The 12027-nt window shown below is 40.6% G+C and overlaps 1 protein-coding gene across 12 annotated transcripts in view; it reads right to left on the bottom strand.

Moving 5' to 3' along the window:
• TLE4 (TLE family member 4, transcriptional corepressor) overlaps window positions 1-12027 on the bottom strand; it is a 154943-nt gene that overhangs the window by 113871 nt on the left and 29045 nt on the right. For 8 of the 12 annotated variants that reach the window (XM_019966104.2, XM_019966105.2, XM_019966107.2 and 5 more), the window contains exon 5: window positions 1494-1556. The exons of the other annotated variants lie outside the window; for them this stretch is intronic. In XM_019966104.2, the coding sequence (XP_019821663.2) occupies window positions 1494-1556 (63 nt within the window). The remainder of the gene's footprint in view (window positions 1-1493; window positions 1557-12027) is intronic. 12 annotated transcript variants of the gene reach the window in all.

Raw genomic sequence — 12027 nt, 5'->3', positions numbered from 1 at the left:
AAAAATTCAGACTTTCTCCTTCTGCCTTGGGGAACACCACCTCAGCCTGTCCGTAGCACAATCGGATACACATTTCTTCCCACTGGCCATCTCCATAAAGCAGAGCTGCTTAAAGAGACACACGCTGGTTTGATCAGGCAAGGGGCAGCCAGGCTTCCTAAAGAAATGCAAATGGACCCCTTTAGTGCTTTCACCACTCCATGTAATCTGGTCAACAAGCAAATCCTGAGTAGAAATAGGTAAATGGGGATACAGTGGGTGGTGGTTTTGTGGTTACAGCTAAAGGATGAGAAAGACAATACATCCTTTGTTGTTTGTGATCCACAAGAGCATTTGAATTCAGGATGTTAATTTAAGTCCACAGTTTGTGAATACGAGAGCCCCTAAAGGATATATTCCCACTGAAAGGTCGTCATGGCTATTGAGATCTAACCCAATAATGACCAAACAAGAAGTCAGACAGGGATCCACATACCTCTAACACACATGCATGTTCAAACACTGGCTGCATGCTAACCTCAGCACATGCCCACTGGCAGGCAGGCAAGTGAACTGCCCTCCGGAAAAGCAACGTGACACAACCAAAGGGTAGGAGTATAAAAGTGCCTTGGTGCCTTCCAGCCCACGGCAAGCACTGTGGCTGCAAGGCATACAGCTACTCCATTTATTAGCTTCTTCCTTCTCACAGCTGATCTGATCTGAGCAAATGAAGAATTCAGTAGTCCAGAAGCAAAAATTCCCTCTCCAGCCGTGCACCCAAACTTTGTAACTACTAAAAGCAAGCAAGCAAGCGGTGGGGGGGGGGGGGGGGGGACCACCAGGAAGCACAATGCAATCAAAATGAACCTTCTCATCCCACCCTGTGCACACCTGTGGGCAGCATGCACATGTCCACCAGGAGGAGCAGAAGCAAGCAAGGTGAGCTGCACGCTGGGGCGTGGCCAGGCGTGAAGACCGTGGTACTGAGAATTGAGTCCTCCAGAGTCCATCCTTTGTGTCTTTTCCCAAATGCACCCATTATATAAAGATTTCACCAGGTAATAAGAAGTAACTTTTGAAAAGCTGCTGGCCAAAAGTTACATTAGCCTGTTTACTATGAAAAGCCTTTATGTTTGATATAGCTTCTGCCAACTCTTAATGCTCAGTGACAAAAGTGTAGAACCAGCTGCTGTCCTCTGGGCAATTTTTCAATCTGCCCTATTAGATGCCGTTATGACGAAATCAAAATTCTGAGCAACACTACATAGTCCAATGACAGCAAAGTATTTTAATAACTTGAATTTTGCTTAGCACATTAGAAAATACTCCATTATATAAAAACAACCATATTCCAATGGATGTTAGTAAGGTGTGGAAGTTGGAGTGCGAACATTGTATCTTAGAAATACGCAATGCAAATACCAAGAGACAGACAAGGCCAAAGAGTCAAGTTTTATCTGCAAAATCACTAAAATGGTACCTTCCAGCCCAATGCTTGAAACCACCTGCCTTACCTCTTGGGACAGGAAAGGAATGACTTGTGCACAGATAGCGTTCAGCCTCTTGACAATCTCTGCCTGCAAAAAAAAAAAAAAGAAAGAAAAAAAAAAAGGAAAGGAAAGCAATAAAGAGAACAGTCAGCTGGTTACAAATTCCCGAAATATTAGCAGGCTGATATTAAAACACACTTTATATTCTGGCAGGAGTATTTCCTAAGGAAGAGGCAAACTATCATCAGCAAGCCCATTAGAAGGAGGCAGTGACAACAGTGCCACGTTAATACCACAACTTATTAACCAGCATTCATCTTAAAAAGTCAATCTTCAAGCAGCAGGACAACATAAAAAGGAATTTAATTTTCATGACTGGAAATCTGTTTTCAAAAGCGTTTAACAGGACCCTTATTCACTCTATGTGGTTCTTTATAAAACCTTGTCTTTGAGTTTAGATGGTAAAGATACATCCTTCCCTACACCCCAACTTTTCTCAGTGAACTCACTGGACTTCTACATTTGTGGCCTTTGCTTTAAATAAACATCAGCACTGGGATTTCATAATCAAGTCTCCAACCTTCCAAATGAACAGCACCCAACCCACCTACATGACCTAATTAATTCAGATCCTTAGTTATATACTGCTGGGAAATGCCATGTTTTCCTCAATCATTAAAACTTCCAAATGTGCCCCATCAGGGTTTTCAGTGTGCAAAAAAGCAATTGTTTATATATGGAGACTAACCTCAGGAACATTAATTACCACCGTACTATAGAGCTGTAAAAGTCCCAATAATGTCAGATAATAGTTTATTCTCTATTAATTTTTTAAGTGTTCAAATTTTAGACAAATAGCATGCTACAGTAAGTTAAAAATAAAAAAGAAATACCAATACATTTTCTATAAAAAGCTACCCAGAGCTTCACTGATTTTCACCTTAATTTATATTAGCAGATGGCTCCTTATATAGTTTGGGCTTCCCTGGTGGCTCAGAGGTTAAAGCGTCTGCCTCCAATGCAGGAGACCCGGGTTTGATCCCTGGGTCAGGAAGATCCCCTGGAGAAGGAAATGGTAACCCACTCCAGTATTCTTGCCTGGAGACTCCCATGGACGGAGAAGCCTGGTAGGCTACAGTCCACGGGGTAGCAGAGTCATGTAGACACAGGGTTTTTATACACATACATACAAAAATTTTTTCCAGTTTTATTGAGATATAATTGACATACAACACTCTATAAGGTTAAGGTGTACAGCATAATGATTTGACTTACATAAACTGTGAAAAGATGACTGCAGTTAAGTTCAGTTAACATCTATCAAAATAGCTTATTTTTAAATGACAGAGTAGGGAAAAGGAGAGGCAAGAACTGATGGGAGACAGAAAACAAAAAGCAATCACTATACCTGAGACATTCTTAACATAAATTCCATCCACAGTCAGTTCCTTATTTTATAAGAGGACAAAAATTCTCCTTTTCTTGCTAAGTCATAACCAGAATGACAGCGACACTCTACTTGTGCAATCTAGGTTTCCTTCTTTCCTCAGCAACCCTTTTGACTTTGTGGCTATGCGATCTTTTAAATACTTGCACCTTAAAAACTTTGCCAGCCAAGAGAAAACACAAATTCACCATGAAGTTTCAGACGTCAGCTTTCCATTCCAGCCTGCATTCCTAATAGGATGGACAAAAACCCAGCACCAATAAGCAGCAGTGAATAAGGACCCAACTGTGCTGACCTGATTTAATTTACTGCCCTGGCCCCGTGGAGCATTTAGCTATCCTTTAAGAATGCTTAAACCACCATGAAAAGCTGCAATGGGAATCACCAAACCACTCTCCACCTGGATGAACATACCACAGTGGTTATAGGGTGAAATTCCAGCGCGAGCTGAGAAAATAGAGTAGCATTCACCAGACTGAAAGCACTAGTCTCAGAGGCATTTGGTTGTTAAGCTTTTTGTAGGGAGAGGTGGAGGGGGAGAGAATAAAAGATAATGAGACACTTTGGGGCAGACCAAACTGATGATTCTAATGCTCAGAACCATCTGCCAAGCATATTTTCCTCATTATGTTGTTTACATAAATAAAATAGTCCCTTGCTAGGAGGGTTGAAAAATGTGTGGGCACATAAGAAAACTGAGTTCTTTAGTTTGCCTACATAATCTAGGCAATAAAAACTACTCTAAGGAAACTCACTCATCTGGCAAAATAAAAACCAAGTAGTATTTATTTTGCTCCTTTAATTTGGGGCTGAGGCTATGTTAAGTCTGAGCAACTATGAAAACACAAACCTACACTTCCTCAAAAATAAATATAGGAAAGTCAGAAAGTCCTTTTATTGATTCATGTATGTTAACACACACACACAACAGGACCGGGGGTGGCAGGGGCAGAAACCTTCCAAACTTTTGTCTTCAAAGGTCTCCTTTTGTCTAAAAGACTTCTTAATTTCTCTAAGTTGTCACGCCAATGGATCTTCCTGGTCTGGCTAATTGGCATCAGGGGGGTTGGATGCGTGTGTGTGATTTCATGAAATTAAGCAGGTCATTCCTCACTTTGAAAGCTAAAGTTGCCTCGGAAACACTGCTGCTTCCATGGTCATCTCATTTTGCCTCTTTTGTCCCATAGGACCCAGCTTTAGGGAAGCATCATTTATTTACAGGCCTTTCCACTGGCTTCACCGATCAGCCAATAATACTGTGGACACACACTTCTAATGGCCTATGTTTTGAAACTGAGTCTAATTTAATGGCGTGGGGCCCAAACTCCTTTTCCAGCACAGCCATTAAAGGATGTAGGTTATTGCTGTTGTCACCATTGATATTTGTCATTGTAATGTAATTAGGGCCCTAAAATGATGCATTACAGCCCTTGGCACAGCTTCTATTAAAATCTTTTCTTCTGCTCACTGAACTGCGACCTGCTTTCTGATGAATAACAGACAGACAGCTTTAGGGTAAGGAGCAGATTCATCAAAGAAGTATTTTTCAGCTTTGCAGAAAGAAAGGGAGTGTGGGGGCGGGGAGGCAACCTAGGAGGAAAAGCACCAGGGGAGGAAAAGCCACAATACACATTTGAATTTCATCTGACCACTTGAAATTCTGATTGCATCTGACGAATCTTGCTTAGACAATATATTCCCAGTCTTCGAATCTCATGGTTAATCAGGGCTCTAATCTGCTATCCATCAGCCTATGCCAGCACTGTAGCTTCCAATCAAATTTATAGGTGAAGCGGCTCCGGCATCCCTGAGCAAGTCCATTCACAGATAGCCCATTTAAACGGGCAGAGACTCTGAAATACTGCTGTGGGGCTTTCTGGATGTTATCATGGTATTCAGTGCTTTATGGAACTGCTAACTATTGCTTCAGATGCCAGTGATATTCCAAAACAGCATTAATGGCCCCCATAAAAGAACAATTGCTCATGCCAAAATACAACAAAATTATTGTTTTTGCAGCCATAGTTTGTCAAATACATTAACAATCTTGACATTTTTATTATGACTTCCTCAATCCATCAAGATATTCATTTTTTTTTAATTCCACACGTATTTTCCTACCCTCAATTCACTACCATTCTATCTCCTCTTCCTATAATTTCCGACCCTTATGCCACCCTCCAATAAGAACCAACAAAAACAATGACCATCCCACTACAAAAAAAAAAAACCTGTTTGCACAAAATATTTTAGGAAAAGGCAACTTAACAAAAAGGGCATTCTATGAAAGTCTCTTGGTTACGCACTTGACACCTGGCACACGAATGCTGACAGGCTAACTAACCCCCGAAACTGGTGATGGCCAGTAGACTGGCAGCATGACCAGTTAGTAATGAAACAAAAAACACTGAGAAAAACCATGTATACCCTTTTTCTTCACACTCCAACTCAAGAATCACTGCAAAATTTATTAACTACCTTGCATCATGGGAAAGCAATGTCATGCACTGAAAAGAATGTCACAATTCAATCCCTTAAAATGTATCAAATACATGTGTTCCCCATCCTCCAATTAAAATAAATAAATTTATATTTTTTAAAAAAATGTATCGAATACTATGACACATTATATCACATAAATTCTTTATTACTTGTAACAAATTACACTAGTTATTTAAGACAAAAATAGTTAAGCCTACACTTGAACTGAATTACATCCCCTCAAATCGTCCTAATATAATAAAATATTTAATTCTTATTTTGATTATTTCTGCCTATATGATTTCCTTAAAAAATAAATTTTACTTTAATGACATAATAAACTTGAAAGTATAGATTAGTTTATCAAAGACATGCATCAAAAGTAACGGTTTAAAAAATGTTTGTTTTTGTTCTCTCATCAAAATAGGAACAACACTATATAGTATTGTTGAAGTAAAACAGAATAACAAAACAATACTATTTCAGTATCCAGTGGGGTGAGAGGGAGGTGCAAAAAAACAATTATAGTTTCAGGAAAACATTCTCAAAGAGTAACATTTCACAGTTAATTTGTTTTTATACAGCAGTTTCTCTGCCAAAAAAATTTAAGATGAATCTATTTATTGTATTCTTTATCAAGAACATACACCATATACATAAACACAAAAAAACTGAAAAAAAATCCCCACTTATTCTGTCTGAAATGCTTTTCAGAATAAGTACAAATAAATTCAAGTCTCTCCTTTAAGCCCCTTTCACTACTAGAGAACTGAGACTATTTTTTTAAATTTTAACCAGAAAATAAATTACCTTGATTTGTTCTAAATTATGTGAGAAACAGTACAATTTCTGGAACTAATCCTGCCTGTCCACAGATTAAAAAGTCAGAAGACTAAAGAGAAATTCTTCCCAACTTAATAAACATAGGAAAAAAACATGTGAGTTGTAGTATAAACTGACAACAAGTGTTTATCTTGTCATCAAAATTCAACTTTACAAAAGAGGTAAGGACATGTTAATAAATAAAATTAACTGTATTTTTTTAAAGCCAGACTGGAGTAAGGCTTAGAGATTTAGATCGAAGGTACTGTCAGCATTGCTAGCAAGCTGATAAACCAGATGCATAAAGGTGATTATTTTGCACAAAATATTTTATACTGCTCAATAAAGCAATATAATGAAGTAGTAACATTGTAAGAATCAATTTAACAGGACATCTATGAGTTCCCTAAAGGACTGATTCAAACTAAGAAGACTTTTTTTTTCCCTGGAAAGTATTAAGACAATTCTAAAAGCTCTCATCATTCTACTTCCTCTAACGAGAAAGAGGTACTATATAGAAATAATTATATTACCTTCAATGATATGAAAGTGCCAATAATCAAATATTTTTTATTCACTCCCCTCCCCTAGGGAGTAGCAATGAGTCTATTAATTGTAATAACTCAAGCAAGGTCAATTTGCTTTGTGTTTTGAACCCATGTTTACACCACTTACCGCGTGCTAAGTGTGCTTTTAAAGTACCCAGCGAGCAGTTATCTGCATACACTGAGGTTCCCCATTCCTTTGTTCTAACAAGATAAATGAGTGCAGTGCTAGTGCAGGAACACACGGCATGATGTCTTTCCCAGAGAGTATCACAGAATGCCTACATTTCATGAAACTCTTCCCATCTGTCCCCAAAGGTGAAGCTGTATTTCACTGATGCATTTCTCCAATAGTTTAAAAAAAGTGCCCCTTGAGCTTTCTAGAAGGTCTTTAAGGGAATTACCAGACATTTGCTTGCCCTACCAACATATTCTGGGCTCTGGTTACTGTATTTAAATACTGTTCCTAATGGGATGAGTGATAGTTTATCATGGTTGAGAATGACAATCATTTTGCCAGACAGACATCCAGTTACTCCCACAAGGTCAAATCATTTAAGTTCTCAAGTCTGAAAAATACTGGAACCAATGATAAGGTTATACTCAGCTCTACCAGAGGGGTGGGGCAAGGACCAGCCTTCACAGAATCAGGTGGAACTGGTCAGAGACCTGATGACTGAGTCCAGAGACACTCAAGTTCTGCACGTGCTCATTTCCTCTGCACTCGTGGGCCAGCATATCACACAGCAAGACCTGCCAGCTATTTTCTGTTATCTCCTGTGTCTCACTTACTGTCTTCTTTTTTCTGCCCCACTCTTTCCCAATGACATAAATGTACAGGTGCCTTGAATGTGCACTTACGATTAAGCATTTTCATTCCTAGTAATAATGAAAGAGACAAACATTCCGTGTACCCATAGTAGGAGAGGATCAGTCAGTTCAATTCAGTTGCTCAGTCATGTCCAACTCGTTGACACCTCAAGTTCTAAAGTATGCCAGGCATCCCTGTCCTTCACCATCTCCCAGAGCTTGCTCAAATTCATGTTCATTAAGTCGGTGAAGCCATCCAACCATCTCATCCTCTGTCATTCCCTTCCCCTCCCGCCTTCAATCGTTCCCAGCATCAGGGTGTCTTTTCCAATGAGTCAGTTCTTCACAATAGATGGCCAAAGTATTGGAGCTTCAGCTTCAGCATCAGTCCTGCCAATGAATGTTCAAGACTCATTTCCTTTAGGATTACTTGGTTTGATCTCCTTGCAGTCCAAGGGACTCTCAAGAGTCTTCTCCAACACCATACTTCAAAAGCATCACTTCTTCAGTTCTCAGCTTTCTTTACAGTCCAACTCTCACATCCATACATGACTGCTGGAAAAACCATAGCTTTGATTAGACGGACCTCTGTTGGCAAAGTAATGTCCCCACTTTTTAATATGCTGTCTAGGTTGGTCGTAGCTTTTCTTCCAAGGAGCAAGTGTCTTTTAATTTCATGGCTGCAGTCACTATTCACAGTGATTTTGGAGCCCAAGAAAATAAAGTCTCTCACTGTTTCCATTGTTTCCCCATCTATTTGCCACGAAGTGATGGGACCGGATGCCATCTTAGTTTTTTGAATGTTGAGTTTTAAGTCAGCTTTTTCACTCTCCTCTTTCACTTTCTTCAAGAGGTTCTTTAGTTCTTCTTTGCTTTCCGCCATAAGGGTGGTGTCATCTGCATATCTGAAGTTATTGATATTTCTCCTGGCAATCTTGATTCCAGCTTGTGCTCATCCAGCCCAGCATTCTGCATGATGTACTCTGCATACAAGTTAAATAAGCAGGGTGACAATACACAGACTTGACCAACTCCTTTTCCAATTTGGAACCATTCCATTGTTCCATGTCCGGTTCTAACTGTTGCTTCTTGACCTGCATACAGATTTCTCAGGAGGCAAGTCAGGTGGTCTGGTAATCTCACTCCTTAAGAATTTTCCACAGTTTGCTGTGATCCACACAATCAAAGGCAAGATCATTCACCTTTATTTTCCCCAGCATTATCTATATGATTCACATTCATGTGAGAAACATCTGAAGACAGGAATTTGAATATTGGAATAAAACTAGCAAGAAAATCAAGAACAATAATGGGTCTTCCCAAGTTCTCATCAAGTACACCTATTCCCAGGAAAGCCTCAAGGCACCTTTCATAACACAGAGAGCCAAGCTCTACTTTTCAGTCTGCCCTCTTAAACTGGGCTACAGGCTTCCTCTATACTCAGTCATCAGGTCTCTGACCAGCTCCAGCTAACTGTTTCTCTACATCCATATTCCTCAGCATTTCCCTTTCTCCTGTGCTTTTCAATTCTACAATGACCCCCATCGGTTTCCTCTTCCTCCTCCCAATTATATAAAACTCCAATTCTTCAAAGCCATCACTGCCAAGATAACCCTTCTATCCCCTTCAACTGTTTCCTCTATTTAATAAAACGGTTCTTTTCAAAACCGGAGTTGTGCTCTTGCACAGCCTGCACTCCTGCTGCCCTGTCAAACATGTGCACTACCATCCTGCAAGGGCCTCCATCCACAGGGCTGCTGGAGTTCTGACTCTGGCATCAAAAACGGGGATAAATCAAGCCTGGCAAGGGTAAGGGAGAGGCCCTCTGCCTGGAGCCACCTTTCTCAGATCTCATGACTCATTCCCGACTCATCATTTCAGTCTCAGTCCACACAACACCTCCTCAAATATCTTCACTCACCATCCTCGGAGACTTCTTCTCCCTGTCATTCTCCAGCTCATTTACAGTCTTCTTCACAACATTTATAATCACCTGAAATTATCTCAGCTATGTTTTTGTTCACATGTACTACAGTAGTGCTTCGCAAACTTTAGTGTGCGTAATAATCACCTGGGTATCTGCTTAAAACGCAAGCTAGAGTGGGGCCTAAGAGTCTACACTTCTAACAAACTGCAAAGTGCCACTGGCCCTAGAGGTCTGCAGACCACACTCTGAGTAGCAAGGTTCCAGAGAATGGAGGATCAATGAGGGCAGAGATAGATCTGTCTATACCCCAACCCTGATTTGTAGAAAACACTCAAAATACTTGTTGAATGACAAGAAACTGTAATCCAGGTCCGGTGGTTGGAATCTCCTGGAATCTTTTGCAAGCATACTAACATTGTCTGGGAATAGTTAGAACACTTCAACCATAAAGGGATACCCACCTAGAGAAGAACTGCTTATACTGATTTGGTATGCTTACCTATCCAACACACAACTTTTCTGACATTTAGGATGGCACACTGCTCAGAAAGAATAATAAGTAATCACAGCAGGCCACAAAAGGAAATGCAAATCTACTCTGGACAATTTCTGCCTGATAAGTAAATGATTAAAGCTTTCATTCTGAAACCCTGGCAGAACGTGTGTTTTAAAAGATCATCTGAGAAGTACAAAGGAGATGGCACTCAACCTCCTTTCTGAGATTATTCACACCAGATTGTGATCACCTGACCCACTGGAGATGGGGGTATTTGTTAGATGGCATGCTAGGAGGGCACCTTGTATGGTGAGTCATGATAAATCTCCCCAGTGGTATCTCCAGAGTGAATTAGTAATGATTCTAACAGCTCAAGAGAAGGCCCTACCAGGGCACCAGCACCCCTCACGGGTCTCACAGGAAGAGCAATTCCTGACAGTTCCAGGTGTAGTGGGTCACAGAGGTCATACACACGAGCTCAAGTGTAGACTACCTCAGCCCCATCTACCCTGCTCAGAAGTCAGACACTCAGTACCAGGCTTGGGGACAGTGGACACAGCCACAGAAGGAAGACCCCCTTAGAGATGATGTCATCAGAATCCCTTCCAAACAAGTCCAAGAATTGCTGCAGCACCACACTTAGGGGATCTCGTGTATGGATTTAGATACACAAACCCAATCCCCACCCCCAGACAAACCTGTGTAAATATGCTCACTGGAAGAGGGTTCTAACACTTCGGAAGTTTTAACTTCAGATTTACTAATCCCTTGCCTGTTCCTGCAGAGTTTTCCCGTCACTGGAGCAGTGTACGACACACACAAGTCCACTAGAACTCACTGATTCCTCACCCAAACTGTCAGTGACTCACACAGGTGCGATTCCTATGAACTGGGAGAAGCTGCCAGTGATAGGCTGTTTAAGAAATTAATTTAAAAAGAAGTCCCATACCACAGACTCAGAGCTCTCTATAACCAGAAAAAGAACAGTATTTTCCCTATCATCAGGCTCACATTCACCTCTGCGTGTTTTCTTCTTTAATATTTTACCAGGCAGCTGAGAAAATTAAACACATAGAACACGACTTATCATCTACTTGTGTTCCTATATTCCTAGTTACTTTTAAAATGTATATCTAGCTGCTTTTTATTGTGAGGGAGTTAAAAAATTTTAAACATGTGAACCTTAGGAACAGCCAAAACCACGAATATAACACTGCCTTTCTGTCCAATCAACAAATATTTATCAGGCACCTACAATCTGTCAGGCTTACTTGAAGTGCTGACACAGGGAGGGAGATACAGGAGTGAACAAGACAAGTGAGTCCCTGCTGTCATAGAGTTCACACACTGGGGGTGGCGGGAGCAGCAGACAGAAGCAAACACAAGTAGATGGAGAGGAATTTCAGATGCTGAACCGTGCTAGGAAAAAGATAAAAGGGTGTGTGTTGGGGTGGGGGGAACTTGAAGAGAAAAGCCTGGGGAAAGGGGTGTATCTGGTTTACTTGAGAGGTCAATGAAAGACAAAGAAGCAACTTAAAAGTGAAATGTGGCTGGAAGCAGCACTACCCAAAGTAGGTTCTATGCCAAGCAATGCAGATGTTCTTAACAGGTATTATATACATAAAGAACTTCTTGGTCAAATGGCCACACAGAGCTTAAATAAAGTTAAACAGGTTTCTTTCCTGCTGATATCCCAAAGCCTCTCAATGGACAACGTGATAAATCTTTGAAAAGGTATATATAAAAATGCAGGACTAATCAAGCTTCTTTGACTGTGGAATCCTTTCTTCTCAGAGCTCTTAGAAGAGATTATATTTCATGGGAAGCACTAAGCTGGTCAATGGTTTCCAGCCCTAGATTTACACTAATATTAGTAGTGGATCTTTCCCAAACACCAACGCCCAGGCGTCACCCCAGACCGATGAACTCACACTCTCAGAGGGGCGAACACACACGTCAGCATTTTATTTTAAAGCTCCCCAGGTGATTCTAATGCACAGACAGGATTGAAAACCATTAAGCTGGAGCAT

The sequence above is a fragment of the Bos indicus genome, chromosome 8, assembly GCF_029378745.1.
Source record: "Bos indicus isolate NIAB-ARS_2022 breed Sahiwal x Tharparkar chromosome 8, NIAB-ARS_B.indTharparkar_mat_pri_1.0, whole genome shotgun sequence".
In the NCBI taxonomy this organism is placed as follows: domain Eukaryota; kingdom Metazoa; phylum Chordata; class Mammalia; order Artiodactyla; family Bovidae; genus Bos; species Bos indicus.
Note: the sequence above shows the minus strand (reverse complement) of the source record. Positions and strands in the feature narration are given on the sequence as shown.